The sequence below is a fragment of the Musa acuminata genome, chromosome BXJ3-1, assembly GCF_036884655.1.
Source record: "Musa acuminata AAA Group cultivar baxijiao chromosome BXJ3-1, Cavendish_Baxijiao_AAA, whole genome shotgun sequence".
Taxonomy (NCBI): domain Eukaryota; kingdom Viridiplantae; phylum Streptophyta; class Magnoliopsida; order Zingiberales; family Musaceae; genus Musa; species Musa acuminata.
In genome coordinates this window covers 8600203-8619334 of record NC_088349.1, presented here as the reverse complement: position 1 = coordinate 8619334, position 19132 = coordinate 8600203, and the positions used below count along the sequence as shown (strand labels likewise).

Sequence of the window (19132 nt, the reverse complement as noted above, 5' to 3'; positions counted from 1 at the left end):
GATTAGGACAACCATTTTTTATGAGTACCCCCGTTTTCTTTGTGTTTCAATGCATCCATTCATGTGCGACGAGTCTTATAGATTTCCCAGAAGAGTTCGTCAATCTTTCATGGTTGCATGTACAAGTCACATTATTATTAAAATACAACATTAAAAACAATAATTATGAAATAGATTTTTTGCATGTTGTATTTATTATTATGAATTCTATTGCAGGATATATGCCTCTTCCGATATTAAGATCCTCTTCCAGTTAACATTTATTTAAAAAACTCAATTTGAGGTTAAAAGTACTGATTTAGATTTAACCTTTTTTAAAATTTTTATCATATCTATCTATCTATCTATCTATCTATCAATTTGAAGTTAAATGTCCAGTGAGAGTAATCACAAGGGCACATATGTATGGTTTCAAGTTCTGAACGGGCTTATATGTTAAATACAAATTCAAAATAATTGACTTCTGAGGGGTATTATGTATGTACATGCAATTTTCTTTATGGAGCAGTGGGTGTCATTTGAGATAAAGGTTAGGGGGTAAAGTGTAACTTTCCATATAAAATGTAAGTCCTGCAAGACCTCTTGTATCAAAGCCACCTACATCGTTTGAATTAATTTGGTGGAACATTAAGAAACCTAGTTTTCCCTCCCATAGAAATCACGGCCCCACCGCTTTTTACCGGACTCCGAACCCTGTATCCATCCCTAATCTTTGGATCCTTTCGCCTGGGTCTCCATGGATCCCGGCGAGGGGAGGGAGCACCCGAGCGCCGGCGAGCTCGACGAGGAAACGATCGCGAGGAAGAAGTCCCGCCGGGTGAGCTTTGCCGACATCACCACTATCCATGTCTTCGACCGCGACGACGACTACGAGACTCCGCCGGACTCGAGGCAGGTCTCCGCTGATGGAGGCGCGGACGTGGAGGCGGTAGGGTTCCACGAGGGTGTCCCTGATAGCGACGGTTCCAAGGGGTCGCTCCGTGGGCGGGAGGATGAAGACGATGACGAGAACGAGGCGGACGATGAGGACGACGGCGAACAGGAGCGGTTCGTGAGGGATATGGATTCTTCTTCGCCTGGAAGCGCCGTCGGTTCCGTGACCTCTTATGATGGTAGTGTTCTCGTTGGTAAACCAATCAAGTGTTAGTTATGTTGGGTTAGCCTTCTTGATCTGATGAGTTCTTGAATTCTGTCTTTCCTTTCCCTGCCATGATTAATATTTAGCATTAGTTTCGTTTATGATGCATAATCAATTGTTCTTTTGTCTCAGTTCTGATACATGTTCAATTTCTTTTGCTTTTCTTGGCATTTAGAGATTCTTTTTAATGAAGAAGTTGGTTGGTGATGATAACGTCAGAAGGCCTATTTGGATACTTATTGGTAGACTCGTGGTTCATTCTCCTTAACAAAAATTAGAAGAATGTTTATTTCTAATATTTTCAGAATAGCAAATTCTGGAGTAACAACCCCTTTTTAATTTCTTGGTATGCTCTGTTAATGTCTGGTTGGAAATACCATCTCCTTCTGGTACGTTTGATATCCATTGTTATCATGTGAGCAAATTCACATAGTTGTACTTACTTTTTCCTGCTTTGTATTATTCATCATGATTGGCAATTTGTTTCCTCAATTGCTAATATTTTATCTATTCACCATCATCAGATGATAATTTCTTTGGGCCCGTGTCGACAAGTTTTATTGGATCAGGGAGGCTATCTGAGGCAGGAATGTCAGATGATACCAATCATGATGTTACACTGGATTCAACAGCATTTTCGTTGCACTTCCGTAATATTGCCGTGGCGGATGACTGCACTGCTGACTCAATGAGAAGCATGAGGACACCAACCGGAGATGCAACAACTGCTGATGCTGCAAGCATCATTGTCCCAGCAGGATCTAAGAATCCATTTCTTGGCAGCAAGCTTTTTGCTGGAAATCTAAGTGGAAGTGTGGGTGGATCAAGTAATATGAGTCTGATTGAAGAAAAATCAAGCAAATATGACTATGGGAAATTATCATCCACTTTGGTAAATCTGCTAGATCAAGTGAACAGAAGCATACAAACCAGATCTCCAAAAAGTGCCAATAAGGTCATAGCATCTGATTCTCATTTAAGTGAGGTATCAGGAGCAAAAGAATCTGGGGAGAATGAAACACGTATACGTAAAGCAGCTGGACTCAATGCAACTGGCGATTGTCCTCTCGACTCACATCTCTTGGAAGGATCTGCTAAGGACACTACCACCGAACAGATTGTTAATAGCAATGCTCCTGAAGAAAATATTCATTTGGATCATTCCATCAACAAAACGGCCGAGGTGACCTGTGGCTGTGTGTACATCTGCCTTCAATGCATCATATCACAGTTAGAACCTAATCAATCCCTGAGTCTCTATCTTGCTAAAGAGTGTCAAGTGATAAGTGATTTTGAAGTAGTTGTATATATATTTTTATCTTATAACATTATTATTTATCTAGGTTTTGTTTTGATATGTAGGTTTATTATTCAAGCATAAAAAGAAACTAAAAGAAAATAACAGATTTTCCTCTATTTTATTTGATTGCTAGGTAGGAAATGGGTTGCATTTAGTTCAAGGTTAATATTACCAAGTTAAAACATGTAACCTAATTTACTAATTTTAATTCTCATTTTTTGGGTCCTTGACCGAATTAACTAACTGAATGACTTGGGTTGGCAATGAAGATGATAGAGGGTATGAAACACTCCAGCTTATTCCCATGTTGGAAGTGAGAAAATTATTACCTTATATTATAAGGTTAAAGTGAATCTACTATCATTAACTTTTAAGTATTTTAGGTTAGTGCCTCAAACTCATTAAGTTAATGGATTAGTTATCCCATTGGGCAGGACCGTGACATGGGAACTTTAATCCTCCTTTAGGCGGTTTCTTATATACTAGGTTTCAGGTTGAATTCCTTTGACAGGATTACTTGAACTCCGAATAATTTGATTGTCATTTGGTGGGCTAAACCTCTAGGCATTTATTTAATCATTTTTACCCCTGAGCCAAGTAGTACCTTGATGTCTAAATATATTGGGAGCATAAATTTAGTCATCCTTAACCTTGAACCGATGACTACCTTGATGTCTAAATATATCAGCATTATTGCTTAATTGCTTTATGATTACTATAGTTTGGAAATTCTTGGTTCCATTCTTTGTTTACAACTAGCATTATTGCTTAATTGCTTTATGATTGCTATAGTTTGGAAATTATACTGATCTACATCTCATCTTGATATCATGCTCCTTTTTAGATTATATTTTCTCTCATAATCTGTATTTGTAAATTGTAACAATTTCACTAGACTCTTCATCAATAAATAACCATTCCAAGATCATTCTATTCATCCAAAATTCAGCACATGGGCTATTTTTGTTGACTTTTTATAGCTGCATTCCTGATTAAAGACTAGATTACCTCACTTGTAGGGAAGGGTTACCACTTTTGGAAAGGACAGTCATAAAGATGATAATGAAGTAACACAGTCTGGCATCGATGTTACCTCTCAGAATATTAACTTGCTCGTACCTCTGCATAAAGGATCTAGAAGCAAATCTACCATGCAATCTGATCATGTGCACCGGGCACTGCACAAAAATCAACAAAGCGGAAATAACTACCCTTCAACTGTTTCCTCTCAGTCTACTGCAAGAATTCCAGCATCAGCTATTGCAAGTAGTCGAGAACATAGTCTAGAAGCTGAAGGTGGAATGCGTACTCCCAAAAGTTCTCTTCAGCCCTTTCAAGCTTTATTGCAAGGATCTGTCTCCTCTTTACGTGCTAAGCGGCAACAACTTTTTCTTAGTCCAGTAAAAGAACAACCTCCTTCGTCCTTGGAGTCAGAACTCACAAGACATGGTGAGAGAATTTCAGCTATTAAGAATCACATTTCAAAATTCAGAACTCTTGAAGCACCAGATCTTGATAATTTCCAATTAGGAGTGTCATGGAAGGGTCATGTGCCCCTGGACCTTGAAGGCATGTTAAAAAAGGAGGCTGATATTTCAGTAGTAAAATGCAGCAGTGACCCTGTTATTAACATGGAAGACAGTCTTCTAAATTCTGTTCAAAAGACCACAGCTAAGCCACACAATGTTGATGCAAAACATTTAGGGTTTGCAGGCCTAGATGATGCTAGAGAGTCAACACCAAGAAAGGCAGATGATGCTGTGACTCTAAGTGACCTTTCCTTCCATTTGTCTGGGTCAGAAACTAACATGCTGCAAAGTTCATTAATTTCTAATGACCTTGCCAAAAAGGCCTGTGACCCTGATGCCCATGATGTTTCACAAAGAGAGAAAATCATCAAGTTCAAGGAAAGCCGTCAGCCTCTAAATACTTCCTCTGAGGTGGATCATCTGGATCACTCTTTTGTTCAAGATTCATTGCCAGCTGAAGGTGATTTAGTTGGAAAGAAAAGGAGAATTGAACAGTCTCTTGTCATGGATGAAAGCCACATCAGTAAAATTAGCAGGACAGAAAAGAGTCCTATCTTCTCAAGTGAACCAGTGGCAACTAAACCTATGATACATTTAGCTCATCCTTCAGAAATTATCAATCAATCCCTTGAAACTGGTGGCCAGCGAACAGCAGTGCACTGGTCCGATGTATGTATATATTTCTTTTCTTGAAACTTCCTTCATGTTCTCTTGCTTTTTACAACATTCTTTTAGGACTTTTTATAATGAAAACCAGAACTATCAATTTTTATTATTTCTTATATTCATCTTGCAGATATTCTCTAAAGTGTCTGATGCCAAAAAATTAATATTTTCTCCAATTATTCATAAACTTGCTTTGCAAGAGGTAAACTCTTTCCATTCTTTTGCAGTTGCATCAAGTATGCAATATCAGTAGATTAAGCAAATTGCCAATCATTATTTTGCTTATGGAAATTTATGTTTTTCCCCTCAAAATTTTTCATGAAATAATGCATACAACTTATACAAGAGCACATGGTTTCTGAAGGACTTGTTTATGAAATTTAGGCCAGAGATTTGGATTTACTTAATGCTAGTTTAGGGTTTGTCTCAAACTTTTTATCCTGAAGTCATATATTTTAGTTTTGGGTCTGAGGGATTTGAGGGTGTATAGTAGTAAACATATGTGGATTGTTTGGAAGGATTTGAAGTTCATTGTGATGGAGCTTTCTGGTGAACGGAAAGTATGAGAGAGCAAGATCTGTACATAAAACTTGTGTTGTATACTGTGTTTGTTGGCTGTTTCTTTCTGGTCATTATTTCTTGGATACTGTATAGCATTCTAATTGATTTTTGTGTCTTTTTGTTACCAAGAACACCCACGAAGATGATTACAATTTATGCATTTCTTTTATCTTGCTATGAAGCTGGACATCTTGGAGGATATGTTGGGTGAGCTGCAAGTGGCTAGAAAATATCTGAAGATTTCTTCTTCTTTGGTATGCTTGTGAATAATAAGCTCATATATTGATTATTTTTAAATTTATCTGCAAAAAACAGGCTTTTGCAATTTTTGACATTTTTGTTCCAATACATCCACAAATAACATTTATAAAGCTAGTTCTTTTGTACCAATGAAAGAACTAATCTGTTGTTATTGCAGAGGAACAATGATCACTTGGATGACTTGCACCGACAGAGGTAATCTTTTAGTTATTTGAAGAGCGTATTTGTCTTGCATTCCCATGTTATATGTCAATTTATAGGCTAATTAATTAATTTGACTTTGCAGAGTTACTGAAGCATGGTTTTTGCAAGATAAGTTTTTATATGAACAAGCCAAAATGCAGATAAAGCGTGCCAAGTTGGATCAACTACGTGTGAGACCTTGTTTATTAATTTGGCCTATTACTGCAGTTAAGTTGATGTAGCTCCTAAATTAGCATTTTGTTGCAGGGTAAAGCTCACTCAATTCAGTCGGGACTTAAGGAATGTACTAGTCTTAAATCAATGTTTTCACAGCTCTGTCTTCAGAATACAAGAGGTGTACAGAATAAGGAGAATCAAGTTCACTCTGTTTCATCTATTACTAGTTGCCGAAATAAGGTGTTTTTGTGCTCTCTAAGCTGCAGTATATTCCTAATATGTTAAACACTAGACATTTGCTCGTCACTGTTCAGATTAATTAGGCTATGCACTGTAAGGAGGCTTCACATTTTTCTTATTTCGGGTAGAGAACTTCTCATTCCTTTTTATGTGTATTCATCTGAGGTTATCCATTATTTTCTGTGGATCTTTTTTGGGGCATGGATTCAGGCCTTAAAGGGAGCGATCAACTTAAAGTCTTGCATATAACTTTCCATTAAATTTACAAGTGCAAGATGTTCTTAAAAACCTTGTAAGAAGTAACGATATATTGAAATGTGCTATTATTAAATTTCTAATTACATACTACGAAAATTATGTGCATATCAAATCTCTATTCTCTGTTACATGCTTTTCATTCTCTTTGATGGAGCCTCTGATATGGTGATGGCATGATACTGAAGAAGGTAATGAGATCTCAATTATGTTTTGACTTATGCAAAGCATAAATCTAACTTGCTTTGATGGCATCTCCTTCCAGTTTCAGTGACCTGAGCACTTGTATGATTGTATTAAGTGTTGACAGCTGCTAAAGAGAACCAAGAACAAGAACAACTATAACAGCAATAACAACACTTACAAGCCATGATATCCCGACTATTTAGGGTTGATCACAGAGATCTTTTGTTGTCATTGAGCATTATATAAAGCAATTTTTCTAATTAAATCAATAGCATTCAAATAATTTTTTTTTGTTTTTAATATAGTCCTTTTAGAATTTTTCTCAATGTTTTCTCCTCGAATCACTAATCTTGACTCATCTTGTCTAGTCACATGTATAGGTTGTTGTCATGATATCCTGAGTCTTTGGGGTTGATCACATAGATCTTTTGTTGTCATTGAGCATTATATAAAGCAATTATCTAATTAAATCAATAGCATGCAAATATTTTTTTATTGTTTTTAATATTGTCCTTTTAGAATTTTTCTCTATGTTTTCTCCTCGAATCACTAATCTTGACTCATCTTGTCTATTCACATGTATAGGTTGTTGTCTAAGTATTTAGACAAGTTTGTTGGAAGCTGCTGCAATTGTGGTGGCCTTGTAGTCATCTAGGAGACTGTTTGCCCTTGTACCTTAAAAGTGACCACACTATTGCATTAAGTTTTTAATTTTTAATTTTTGTGAATCACCCATAAGCTTATGGACATGTCCAATTCTCCATAACTACTCTCCTTTGAAATCAAAATACTGCACGAATATGGTGTTTCCATCAATTTTTTGCTTATGTTTATTATGCCTCAATATTTACAATTGGAGAGTTGAATTTTTGTTATTCCACAAACTCCATCACATGCTTTTCCTTTGGTTAGCATGGTTATATGTATGTTATCATCACTTGTTTTGAATTTGCTACTGGGACTGGCCGTATCTGAGCTCCCCATTTTCAAAAGTTCACTCCATTCCCATTTAAGCTGGGTATAGGGTGTAACTTGGGTTGGATGCAACCAACATCTGCTTAGCCCATCCTGATCAATGTGTTGAATTGGGTAAGGGTTTGGAAAATCCAAACTAACCCATATATGGGTTTGTTGAGAACTAATCTGTCCCTGATCTGAATCTGTTCCTAATTAATCCAACCCGATCTAGTAATGCACATGCACCAGATACTGTTTTCTTCGAGACTACATATGTGCTATATTGATACCAGTTTGTGGTTGTAATATTTTAATTTTACTCAAATATCTTATCTGTCTCCTTCGACATTCTGCGAGTTTGGAGCTCCCTTGTAAAGGGCTGTCAAGTTGGTTGTCATTCTGTGTCTTAGTTTGGATGCAGAGTGTATGTTTCGGATCTCTCGGTGAGCTTTGGGAAGTTTTTCTTTTAAAGAAAACTCAATTCCTTTATATTGTTTAACTATTATCCAATTACCTTTATACTTTAAAACAAAATCCTTGTTGTCATCTTTGCTGCATAACCTTATATATTGAAAGATTACTTATATATAAGTACATCGACATGCTCAAAAGATGTTCTCAAACTTTTAATAATGCTCTTTTCTTGAAAAATATTATATTCTTGTGGATTGACAAGGATTGTTGAATGATATGTTTTAACATTGGCAGCTTATTTCTTCATTTATGGTCTGTATATAATGAGTTACCTGTATTGTTTAATTGATGCCATCAAACCTTATCGAAGATACCTTATTGAAGGATAACTAGGCAGAAGGTTTTCTTTGCTTATAGATTTATATTTATTTCACATACAAGATTGTTAAGTTGCTGTTGGATTCTGCCCTTTCAGGAAGCAGATGAAAGGATGGCATCAATGAGACAAGAGCTAAAAATGTTGGAACAGAAGGAGGATCACTTGTTGAAGTCGCTTGGAGTTTGTTGCAAGATAAAAGGAAATATGAACACCGATGGAATTACTAAAGTTGCCAATGAACGTTTAGAAATGTGGAACCGTATTAATATCATTCATCAACAGTCACGGGTATGACTTGATTAGTCGTCTGATTTGAATTATATAAGCTATAACCGATTATGTAATGACAAAGGTGTCCTTTTTATGGTTGTAGCTTTGGGAATTAAGCAACACAGTGAAAAGGGATAATAAACATGATATTGTGCTTAATTATTGCAATTTCCTCTTTCAAAGGTATATAAGTTCCACTTATTAATTCTTTCTTATGTAAAGAACTTACTACCATATTTTCTTGTAACCTAAGTTTGATGTAACAGGTTTACTATTGATTCCTGTCAAGTCTCAAGTATACTTGTCAATAACTCATTGCATGCAGAAAACATTGGGAAGGTAATGAATATCTTCTTTGTGGTGCAAACTTTTTCTTTTGTTGTTGATCTTTGATTTATATTTTATTGTATAGTTGCAATGATATTATGAAACTAACCTCCTAGCGTCATGTTGATATTCTGCAGACTTTTCACAACATGAATGCACATGTGGTTTTTGAATTTGTTTTTGGTGACAAGGGTGATAGCAGAGTCATCAGTTCTAAATGCTTTCAACAAAAGACACTGGTAAGTTGGTTTTACTAATTGAGTTATTATAACGTATTACTTCTCATTATTAGTGATCCAGGTTCCTGTTTGGATAGTTTTGTTGTAAAAAAAAATTGACATTTTTATTTCCAACTTTGAGAGTTTGGTTTCTTTACATTTTGCCCCTACTTTTGGTCGGAATCTTAACACTTTTGGATCGATGTGCATCGGTATACTGTTGTAGACCAAAAACTAGGTGTATGCTAAATAGTATAATTTTTTTACAGGGTAGTTTGGGACGTATTTTGGGGAATTATTAGTGATTACCCTGCATGGTTTTGTGTGTAAAATTGAAAGTGCTGAAGTCACAAATTTTTTATGAGGTGCATTCCGTCTAGGCAGAGTAGGCGGCAAGAATCAACTCTATCTTGATCTTTTGCCCTTTCTTTGTTTTTAGTTTTTATAATGTTTCCTTTCATGTTCAAACTGTTCTTTTGGATGGAGAGTGTTGCATTAGTGCGCTGCTGACACATTACTTTGCTTGGTTAAGGTTCTTTAGCAAACACATTCTCATAATTTGCTTGCTGATCATGCAGGAAACCAGTTTGCTTATGGGGATCCTACTTGATGTGCTTGAGGAAGTACAAGTTGCAAGGATGGAAAATCTGAATCTAACATTCTCAACCTTCAGTCATACACCCCGTAAGACATCCCTGCTTGTTTTATCCCTTTTGATTCATTCATCCATTACTTGTGAATTTCTGTAATATATTGTTTCCTACACTTTGATTCGTTAGGGGTTTGCACTCTCTTTATTTGTTTATTTGATTAGGTTCTCATTGTGGAGTTTTCAATCATTTTGAACTACTTGATAACAAATCATCAAGCAGGCCATTGTTTTTCTTTGAAATGCTATTTTCAGATACCATTTTAGTTAGAACTTCAGGCGCATATAATTGATCTGAGCTGCAGAATATAATTAGGTTTTAACAACACACATGCATGATCTGCATTTAGCTATAGTTCTAGCATGATTTTGAAATCAACCCCTTTGCGTATCTTTCAGCAGGCCAACTTGAGTTGCAGCTCTGTTTTATGAATTTCAAAAACGGCCAGAAAGTGACATTGAGCATGGATATGTCTTAACTTAAGTGGTAAGCTCAGAGTGCTTCGACATGAACCCCACTTTATTTGCATGCTAACAACTTTGTCTTCTTCGGAGACAGTGCAACCTATCCATCGGAGCCTTCTGAACTCAAGTACAAGATATGCGAGGCACAGACAACACTATCTCCATCACTCTCAGCTAGACTAATGGCTACGCTACGTAGCCATCAAGGCAAACGTTTGGTGATCTTAAGTCTGTGCCGTGCAATTTCCCTGTTGTTTCAGGACTTACTAGCAAGCTGAGAGGCATTACATATTTGAGGAGAGTGATTTGCTGCTGCTGCTTGTATATATTTGCTGCTGTTAGGATCTCAGTTTGATGGCTTCCAAGTGGTTCTTTCATAAAGAGTACATGTCAAAGTAACTAATCTTTTGGGCACTCAGTAAGATGTACATATTTGAGGCAGATGTCGTGAACATGTTTTATTTGTTAACCTCAGCACCAAACTCACTCGAGGCCACTGCACAAATTTAAAGTAGAACATTAAATAAAATTTGGGAGGAATGATGCACCTGATTAATGACGATACAATCCCAACACTCCATCGTGTGCCAGCAGAATAAAAAAACACATCAATTCAGCATCAGTTAGTTCATAGCAGATTAAGCTCAAATTGGATTAGAAATTCAACCTATTCTTGTTCATTCATATATAGTTGGTTTAATGGTTGCGCTCAACATTAACAGCTCGAGTGATGATGAATCTTTCACCGTGACAATCTTCATCCTCAACGTGTTGGATTACATCAATAGACCAAACTGGGAGAGAATCAATATCTTCGTTTGTTATTCTGATAGGGCCCCTCGCTTTCTTGATCCTTCATAAGACCTAAAAAGGCAAGCAAGCCAAAGAAGAAGAAACCACCTGACCAGTGCCCCCCTCCTCCACCACCTCCGCCACCACCATCATCATCATCCCGTGGGGGAAATCCTGTCCCTCCATCATCAAGCTCTGGTGATTTCTCCTTCCCTGAAAATAAGATGACAATTACTTCTTGTTAAATATTGGAATTTGGAAGTATAAAAGAGGGAGGAGTTATTTCATCTGGTCATCGTTCAACAATTTTAGCCTTGGGAAGAGCAATCAGTATCATCCACATATATGTTCCTCACCTTGGATGGGAGCAATTGTTATCGTAGATGATTGGCGTGTGACTGTCTGGGTTTGCTCCGCTGCACATCTTGCGCTCTGCGGGAGAAAACAAGGCAGTAAGTTTTCGCGTTGAACTAATAGATAGCCATGTAAGATACAATGCAATAGGCGGGGAAACCAATCAGGAAACAACCAAGAATTACAAACAGAAATGAATTATAATAATGAGAAGAACAAATATGATGCCAATACAGCAATATCATCAAGGCTAGCTTTCATGTCGCTCACTGATAATATCAGCAAGCCTACCCACTTTCAACACAAGAAAAATTCATCCAAGACCACAAAATAGTCCGAGAACAGATTCATTTTAGTCAGCTTTATTATTATTTTTTCTTTTTATAATTTTCAGATGAAAACGCCAATACAGCAATATCATCAAGGCTAGCTTTCATGTGGCTCACTGATAATATCAGCAAGCCAACCCACTTTCAACACAAGAAAAATTCATCCAAGATCACAAAATAGTCCGAGAACAGATTAATAAATAATACACCACATACTCTACTGATACCTCTATTACAATGGTACCAAAAACAGGAAACGTAATCATGCATATTTCTCTCGTCACACCACTGTTAATTTCATGCCATCAGAAAAATTCAAGCACTCCAAGTAACTATGCCAGTAGCATTCAAGCACTCCAAGTAAGGACCAACCAGCTATTCTTTAGTAGTGTTGCCTAAAAGAACTCAATGAAAATCCATCTATTTTGCTGCTTAATTTCAATCATGACCCAACTAGCAACATGTATCCCGGTCTTGATCTTGTTATCGACCAGAATATTAGCTCCTCAAAGTTTGAGATATGCAATAAAAATAATCAAATCAACACTTCAAGATGCACAAATAATGAATGACCAAGGTGGACAGCTGAATAAGTCAACATCACAGCCTTAGAGCCAATTATCACATACTAACGGCATTAATTTATGAAACCTTATCATGCACAAGTATAATTTCATGACGGTTATAAGTAACACACCAAGGCTGCAGCACATATCAGTGCGCCAGAACGTAGTCGCCGAGCTCCCAATTTAGTTTGCGCATGTTGAAATGGCTGATATTTAGTGCAGGGCAATGAGAGATCAGAGTATGGAAGCTGGACCCTTCGACCTGGTGTCCCTGCATCATATGATAAGATAGTTTGCTCATAGCAGCTGAGAAAATCTTATGCACAAGGCAAATGAAAAAACAGATAACAAGAGCAAAGATAATGATACACATAAAAGATCTCCATTCCTTTTACGTAAGGATGAGTCCTCAATAAATTATAAAGCCTGATGACATCATTATCCTAGTTCATTGCACTAACTCTGCTGAAGTGATCTTGTCCAGATGTGTCCCTTTGGAATCACAGAGTCAATTAGAATGCTGTAATGTCCTACGCACCACATTATGCACACATTTTATAGGAATGTGTAAACTGCATACAGTGGAGAAACATTAGAAAGCAATTTGGTGCAATAACTTCCTAACGTATAAAAAGCCCAATAGTATAAGTTATTTACTCCATGTAAACCTATTTTCTCCCAACTTGTACAATTTTTAACCTGGTTGAATGGATGCAATCCCTTATATTCCCTCTTCCTCTTTCCTCTCTTGGCAGGAGCTGGATCAGATGCAAGGTTAGGTAGAGCAGTAATGGCAATGACAAGTGCAGTGGTAGCATCTGTCCAGTACAACAAGCCTGTTTCTAATTGGCTTGCCAGATTAGCATTCTATATATTTCAAAGTCCTCACCACAGATTTAGAGTATCTTGTTCTTGCACTATCTGCTTCATACTTCTTTTACTTGCACCAACAGATTCTCTATGCACCATCTCATCTTCAGAAATTCACGTAACGTTTTAGATCTCAGTGATCATCATGGGTCACATAAGTATCTAGCACCATTAATTTGTGTCTTCAGCACCACTGATTTAGGTTGCAAATCAACTAAAAACTTTCAGCACTAGAATCATGATATATTTAAATTAAGTGAAGATGTACCTTGAAGGCTCTTCGTTGAGGTGGTGAGAGCAGGCACAGTCGCACTTGTTAGAGACATCCTTCTTATGATTCAAATCTGCAAGTTAGTAGTACACATGGATCACAATCAGCAAACAATAAAAGCAAACACACCATGGAAACACTGAATCTGAGAGAAAAAACTGAAATCCTTAGATCTTCAGGCAGAGTTCTAGTGCTGAAAGTTTCTCTAAACAAATCACCAAACAACCTGATGCTGAAGATCCTCTAAACAAATCACCAGACATACTATTCTCTCTCTCTCTTTCTTTGTGAGAAGAAGATATAATCACAGGTCAACTAGAACTTCAAATTAATGAGAACCAAGAATTGATCTTCCACTAAATTAAATGTGCAAAAAAACACCCTTACTGCTGTATTCTGGGTAGTAATGCCCAATTGTGTGTAGAATTTCTCTAAACTTCTTGCAAGAAAAATATGGAAAAAACAAACAAAGGAGAGGCAGCAGCACAAAAAATAGGGCATAAAGTATTACACCATAAAAACCTTTATCTTTATACAAAAACTAAGGATCCCAACTAAAAGAATCACTAGAAACATACAAATAAATGAAAACAAAGATTTGAATCATCTCCATCGAGCAAGATAAAAATGGAACTCGGACGAAACAACCCCAACGTAGCACCCACCAAGAAACCCTTTACCTGAACGACACGCAAAGATGAGAGTAGACCCAACCCTCGACCCTCGACCCTCGACCCTTGACCGATGACAAACCAGATGGTTCTAATCGATATCAAGAAGCATCATCAGAAAGAGGGGACCGATCATGAGACGAGACAGAGGAACAGAAGCAAGAACTGGAAGAGGCGAACAAGGAGAAGAACTCGGGGATGCCAACTAAAAGAATCACAAGAAGCACACAAATCTTCACCATCGAGCAAGAAGAAAACCAACAACCAAGCGTGACTCCGATGTAACAACCCCCCACGAAGCTAACAAAAGAACAAACTCCGGCGACCCGAGAAAACCTTTTACTCCAACGACACGCAACGATGAGAACATCCCCTAACCTCGATCGATATGGTTCCAATCGAAATCAAGAAGCATCATAAGACCGAGGGGACCGAGCACGGGACGGAACAAGGAGAAGAACTCGGGGATGCCAACTAAAGAATGACACGAAGCACACAAATCTTCACCATCGAGCAAGAAGAAAACCACCAACGAAGCGTGACTCCCCTACGGAGCTACCAAAAGAACAAACTCCGACACGCAACGACAAGAACATCCCCTAACCTCGATCGATACGGTTCCAATCGAAATCAAGAAGCATCATCAGAACGAGGGAATCGATCACGGGGCGAGACAAGAGGGGCAGAAGCAAGAATCAGGGGAAGAGAACTCGGGGATACCTTCGATCGCCCCCGAGGAGCCCAGCGAGAGAGAGATAACCCGAGCGCGTGGCGCAGAGAGGCAGAGAGGATTTCGAGGGATGGGAATGGGATCAAATAGCGCATCTAAATGGGCCAAGCTCCGTGGAGTGGACCAGCGGCCCATTGACGATTGATCGGTTCGGAGCGGTCGTTACTGATACCGAAGCGAACCGAAATTGATCGGTTCGGTTCGTTGATTAGACCATTCCTTTAATTGAATCCCACGTTGGAAGTATTGACTTACATAAATAATACTCAAAAAAGTTATTTTTTGTAATTGAAAGCGTATTAAAAAATAAGAACATAATTATATCTTCTTCTTCGTCATTAATAGTAAGCAACACAGAATCTGATGGCACGTTGTTGATGACCGCAAAAGAACACGACTGTGCAGAGAGGAGGAGAGAGACATGATCAGTTCACATAAACCACAAGATACAGTCCACTGTACACGGACATACAATAACAGATCGTCGATGAAACGTCGTTCTTGGCATGAGCACGATGTATACGGCGACCGAGATCCTACGATCGGGACTTCAGCCTGCTAGCCAATTCGGACAACCCGGAGCCGACGGAGCCGGTGGAGGGGCGGAGAGAGCTCCGGTGGAGTCTGCAGCGGAAGGATCCGGCGTGGGTGGTCGGCGAGCACAGGCAACTGAACCTTTGGCTCGATTGTTTGGTGAGGACCGGCCGGCGATCTCCGTGGCGGGGCGAGCTGATGGCCAGTGTGTCAGTCTTGGCATCCTCGACCAGTGATCTCTCGATTCTCTCGTCGTTGCTGGGCTTCAATTCTTCGGTCGTCATTTAGGATCTACTCAGCATAAGGAAGCAGTCAAAAAGTAGTTAGTGCTAGTAGGAGTGATGGTGCATGAGAAGGAAGAAAGAGCCTATGAAGCTTCCTTCATCAATTGGAATGTAGATTGCAGTTGCAAGAGCTTGTTATTGTGCCATCCATGGCAAACTGACATGCTTTAGGAAGACATGTTCCAAACGCATGAACTGAGTTCGAATAAGATCATCTACTTAGCATAATGAAGCATTCAATAACATACGAACGGAGCTAAAATACATGCAGCAGCAACTTTTCATGTCCAAGGAAGATTACACTTCGACTAACATATTGGAATGATTAGAAACAAGATATGGAAGGGACAGAAGAGGTTAGGTTACCAGGAATTCTCTCGAGGGGGTGAAGAGGAGATGGCAATCTTTCGAGTGAGGATTAGAAACCAAATGAAAGGGCCAATTAAATGAGAAGCTAAGATCAAACATGGGCCTCTACGACCACAAGCTTGTTATATCCTTCTGAAACAGAAGCTGCTGCCTCTAAGCTAAAACTTTCAGCCTGGAAACACAGATCTTTGCTTGACCTCTTCTTTCGGGAAGCAGAATTTGATTTGAACCGTTGGTTAGGAACTCAAGTAACACAAAAATAGGCAATGTAGTGTCTACGACTCCGACATCTTCTCATGGCCACAAGATCACCAACTTCTTCCACTCATGGTATGTGAGATGTCCACCGCCACCAATTCCATTCGACGAAAGGACAGGCAGGATACGATAAAAAGTGAAGATGATGATTCTCTCGATGCTTTTGAGTATGGATTGTCGGTTCGAGTATCAGACCCACGTACTTGACAAACTTCGAATCTGATGTATGTAGGTATATCGACTTTTTAAAATATTAAGTAAAAAATCAATTAACATCTAGTAGTTCAGGTTAATATGAATATGTATTCCTCCAAATATCAAGTTCCCTGACATATGTCACTGTCCTTAACATCTAGTAGTTCAGGTTAATCATTTATAACTACGGTTAACGTTAATTTGTTTGATTTGTAAAAGTGTATATTAATACAAAATATTCTTATATTTTTAGCATCATAATGAATTTTTAAAATATATTAATGTAAATTAGAGTTTTAACTAATACTTTACTTTATCAACCAACGAAGAATAGCTATGAAGATTTATATTCATTTTTTTGTTTTGGAGGTGTTGTGTGTGTATTCATTATATATATATATATATATATATATATATATATATATATATATATATATATATATATATATATATATATATATATATATATATATTCTAAAAAAAATAAAATGATTGGGTTTGTGAGTTGCTAGCTGTATTTGGAGAACAGGAACACAATTCCAGAGTGTTTTGGTAGGGAAATTGTGATGAGAGAATTTGTGAACTTCATCAAGAGATCATCAACCTTATTTCTCTTGGGAATTATATTTTAGATAATCCAGCCAGCAAGACAAAATATAGCTGTGAGCTGCAATTTAGCATCTGTCAGATCTTAGAATGTGATAGCAAAGAAAGAGGTTAGTTTGCCACGGGTTGGAACAATGTAAAAATTAGTGCAAAATGGAACATATGTTTTAACAACCGGAAATCAGCACTGGTGAGCAATTATATTTTTAAGATGTTTCATGTCCTTCAACAACAAAAGCAAGTTCAGAATCAAATGTTTATATTATGTAAAAAATTGGACAGTAAGGGAAAACTTTGCTTGTATAGAACATGAATAGAAAAGGAAATGATCGTTTCGAGGGGATCGGTCTCTGATCATTTCGAGAGGATCAACCTCCTAGGATTTGTCATAACAAACTAGAATAATATTTCAGTGATTGATTTATTCCTTAAAAGAAAGTGTTACATCACTATTTATAGAGTTCCACCTAGAGTCCACCAGGACTTGGACTTAGACTCTTAATAATAAATAAATATTAAATAAATCTCTACTTGATTGTAACTGAATCAAATAGACTAAATAAATAACTGGACTAAACAGATAAACATTATTCAAAAGCTTAGAAAAAGGGTCGTAACAATTCTTCCCTCGTCAAATCAGTCTTGTCCTCGAGGCTGAGCAGCATCAACTCGGGGAGCTACTAGTTATAGGTGCCCAGCAAGCTAATCACGTGAGTGATGACACGTGTGACTTGATACAGAATCTTTTTGCTTATTATATTTTGGCATATATATATATATATATATATATATATATATATATATATATATATATATTGTGATGTCCTTGGATTTGTGCAATGGGAATCGGATCGTGATGAGATCATGAAAATGAGATCGATTCATCTTTAAACACATATCCTAAATAATCCCGGTCATAGGGTACTCGAGAGGGACATCGTGATAACCAGATAGACTGGTGTGCTATATACCCGTCCATATGATGGATGCGGCTGGTCTCATAGCTGCTCGTGTAGGGACACTAGAGATACAGTACAGGTGCTCATTGGAGAATGAGTTCACTGATTGATCCGCTTACGGAATGCTGGATGGTTGATGATGCCTTATTGTCAGACAACGATTCCGTAGTCCTAGTGGTATATCTGGTCCTTAGACTTGAGACACCAAGGATGTCCTATTTGAATGCTCCACTCTTTGATACCAGACTTATAGGTTTGGCTGTCCCAGATCTAGTACAGCTGGTCATTGAGAGTGGTAGTTGACCTTACGAGGGCTATTTGTTAGGATCGAGAGCACTAAGAGGGGGGGGGGGGGGGGGGGGAGGTGAATTAGTGCAGCGGAAAACTTTCTGCGATTAAAATCGAAAGCTGCGTTCGAACGATAAAAACAACTTCTGTATGAAAGTTGATACTAAGCAAGGTTAAAGTCAAACTATGCAGGCAGTTTGCAGCTATGATGAAAACCAGAATATCGGCGCAAACTAAAATCCGGCGTTCGTACGAAAAAACTGATTTACGTCTAAATGCTGATTCGTAAATCACTTGATTAGATAAGACGCAGTTTAAGCAGGAGTATAAAGGCAGTGTGCAGTTATGGTAAAGCTCAAAACGTAAACGCAATCTGTAATATGATGATCATACGAAAAAACAGATTTACGTCTAAACGCAGATTTACGTTTGAACCTTGAAACTCGTTCGTAAAATCGCAGAGGGCAGTAGCTATTGAGAAGTTTGCAGTGAAGGTAAAATGCTCAAAGGAAATGCAAACCGAGATTTAGAGTGGTTTGGTCAATCTTGACCTACTCCACTTTTGGCTTCCTCCACCGATGAGGTCATCGACGTCAACTAGAGGCCTTCCTTCAATAGGCGAAGGCCAACTACCCTCTTATAAATTCACTCCTTTTGACGGGCTTAGGAGACAACCCTTATAGAAGTTTTCTCTCCTCTCTTTACAACTCAAACTTTGAAGAACAGAAAGAGGAGAACTAGCAGTTTTAAGCTCTAAGAACCACAGAAAGACAGCAAGATTTCGAGTGTGTGTTCTATGCTTTCAGTGCTGAATGGGTGGGGTATTTATAGGCCCCAACCCAGTTCAAATTTGGAGCTCAAATCTGTCAATTCCCGGAATT

At 38.0% G+C, this 19132-nt stretch overlaps 2 protein-coding genes across 4 annotated transcripts; one reads left to right on the top strand and one right to left on the bottom strand.

Moving 5' to 3' along the window:
- Positions 1–616: 616 nt before the first annotated feature.
- On the top strand, positions 617–10644 carry LOC103995461 (uncharacterized). 3 transcript variants are annotated; one of them, XM_065137171.1, is made up of 15 exons: positions 618–1112; positions 1663–2321; positions 3458–4636; positions 4764–4835; positions 5377–5448; positions 5613–5650; positions 5742–5829; positions 5906–6055; positions 8343–8534; positions 8620–8699; positions 8783–8855; positions 8981–9082; positions 9640–9745; positions 10113–10197; positions 10270–10644. In XM_065137171.1, the coding sequence occupies exons 1-14, from the start codon at positions 737–739 to the stop codon at positions 10187–10189; spliced, it is 3264 nt and encodes a 1087-aa protein (XP_064993243.1). In that variant the 5' UTR covers positions 618–736; the 3' UTR covers positions 10190–10197; positions 10270–10644. The 3 variants fall into 3 exon arrangements, 2 of the variants coding, with proteins under 2 accessions (XP_064993243.1, XP_064993242.1); XM_065137170.1 differs by having other exon boundaries at positions 619–1112; positions 10110–10197; XR_010493289.1 differs by lacking the exons at positions 9640–9745; positions 10113–10197; positions 10270–10644 and having other exon boundaries at positions 617–1112; positions 8770–8855; positions 8981–9003.
- A 180-nt stretch (positions 10645–10824) lies between these two features.
- LOC135629593 (protein YELLOW LEAF 1, choloroplastic-like) lies at positions 10825–14832 on the bottom strand. Its single transcript, XM_065137172.1, has 5 exons — positions 14749–14832; positions 13355–13430; positions 12348–12487; positions 11324–11399; positions 10825–11180 (listed from the first exon to the last, which is right to left on the bottom strand). The coding sequence occupies exons 2-5, from the start codon at positions 13410–13412 to the stop codon at positions 10981–10983; spliced, it is 474 nt and encodes a 157-aa protein (XP_064993244.1). The 5' UTR covers positions 13413–13430; positions 14749–14832; the 3' UTR covers positions 10825–10980.
- Positions 14833–19132: the final 4300 nt, after the last annotated feature.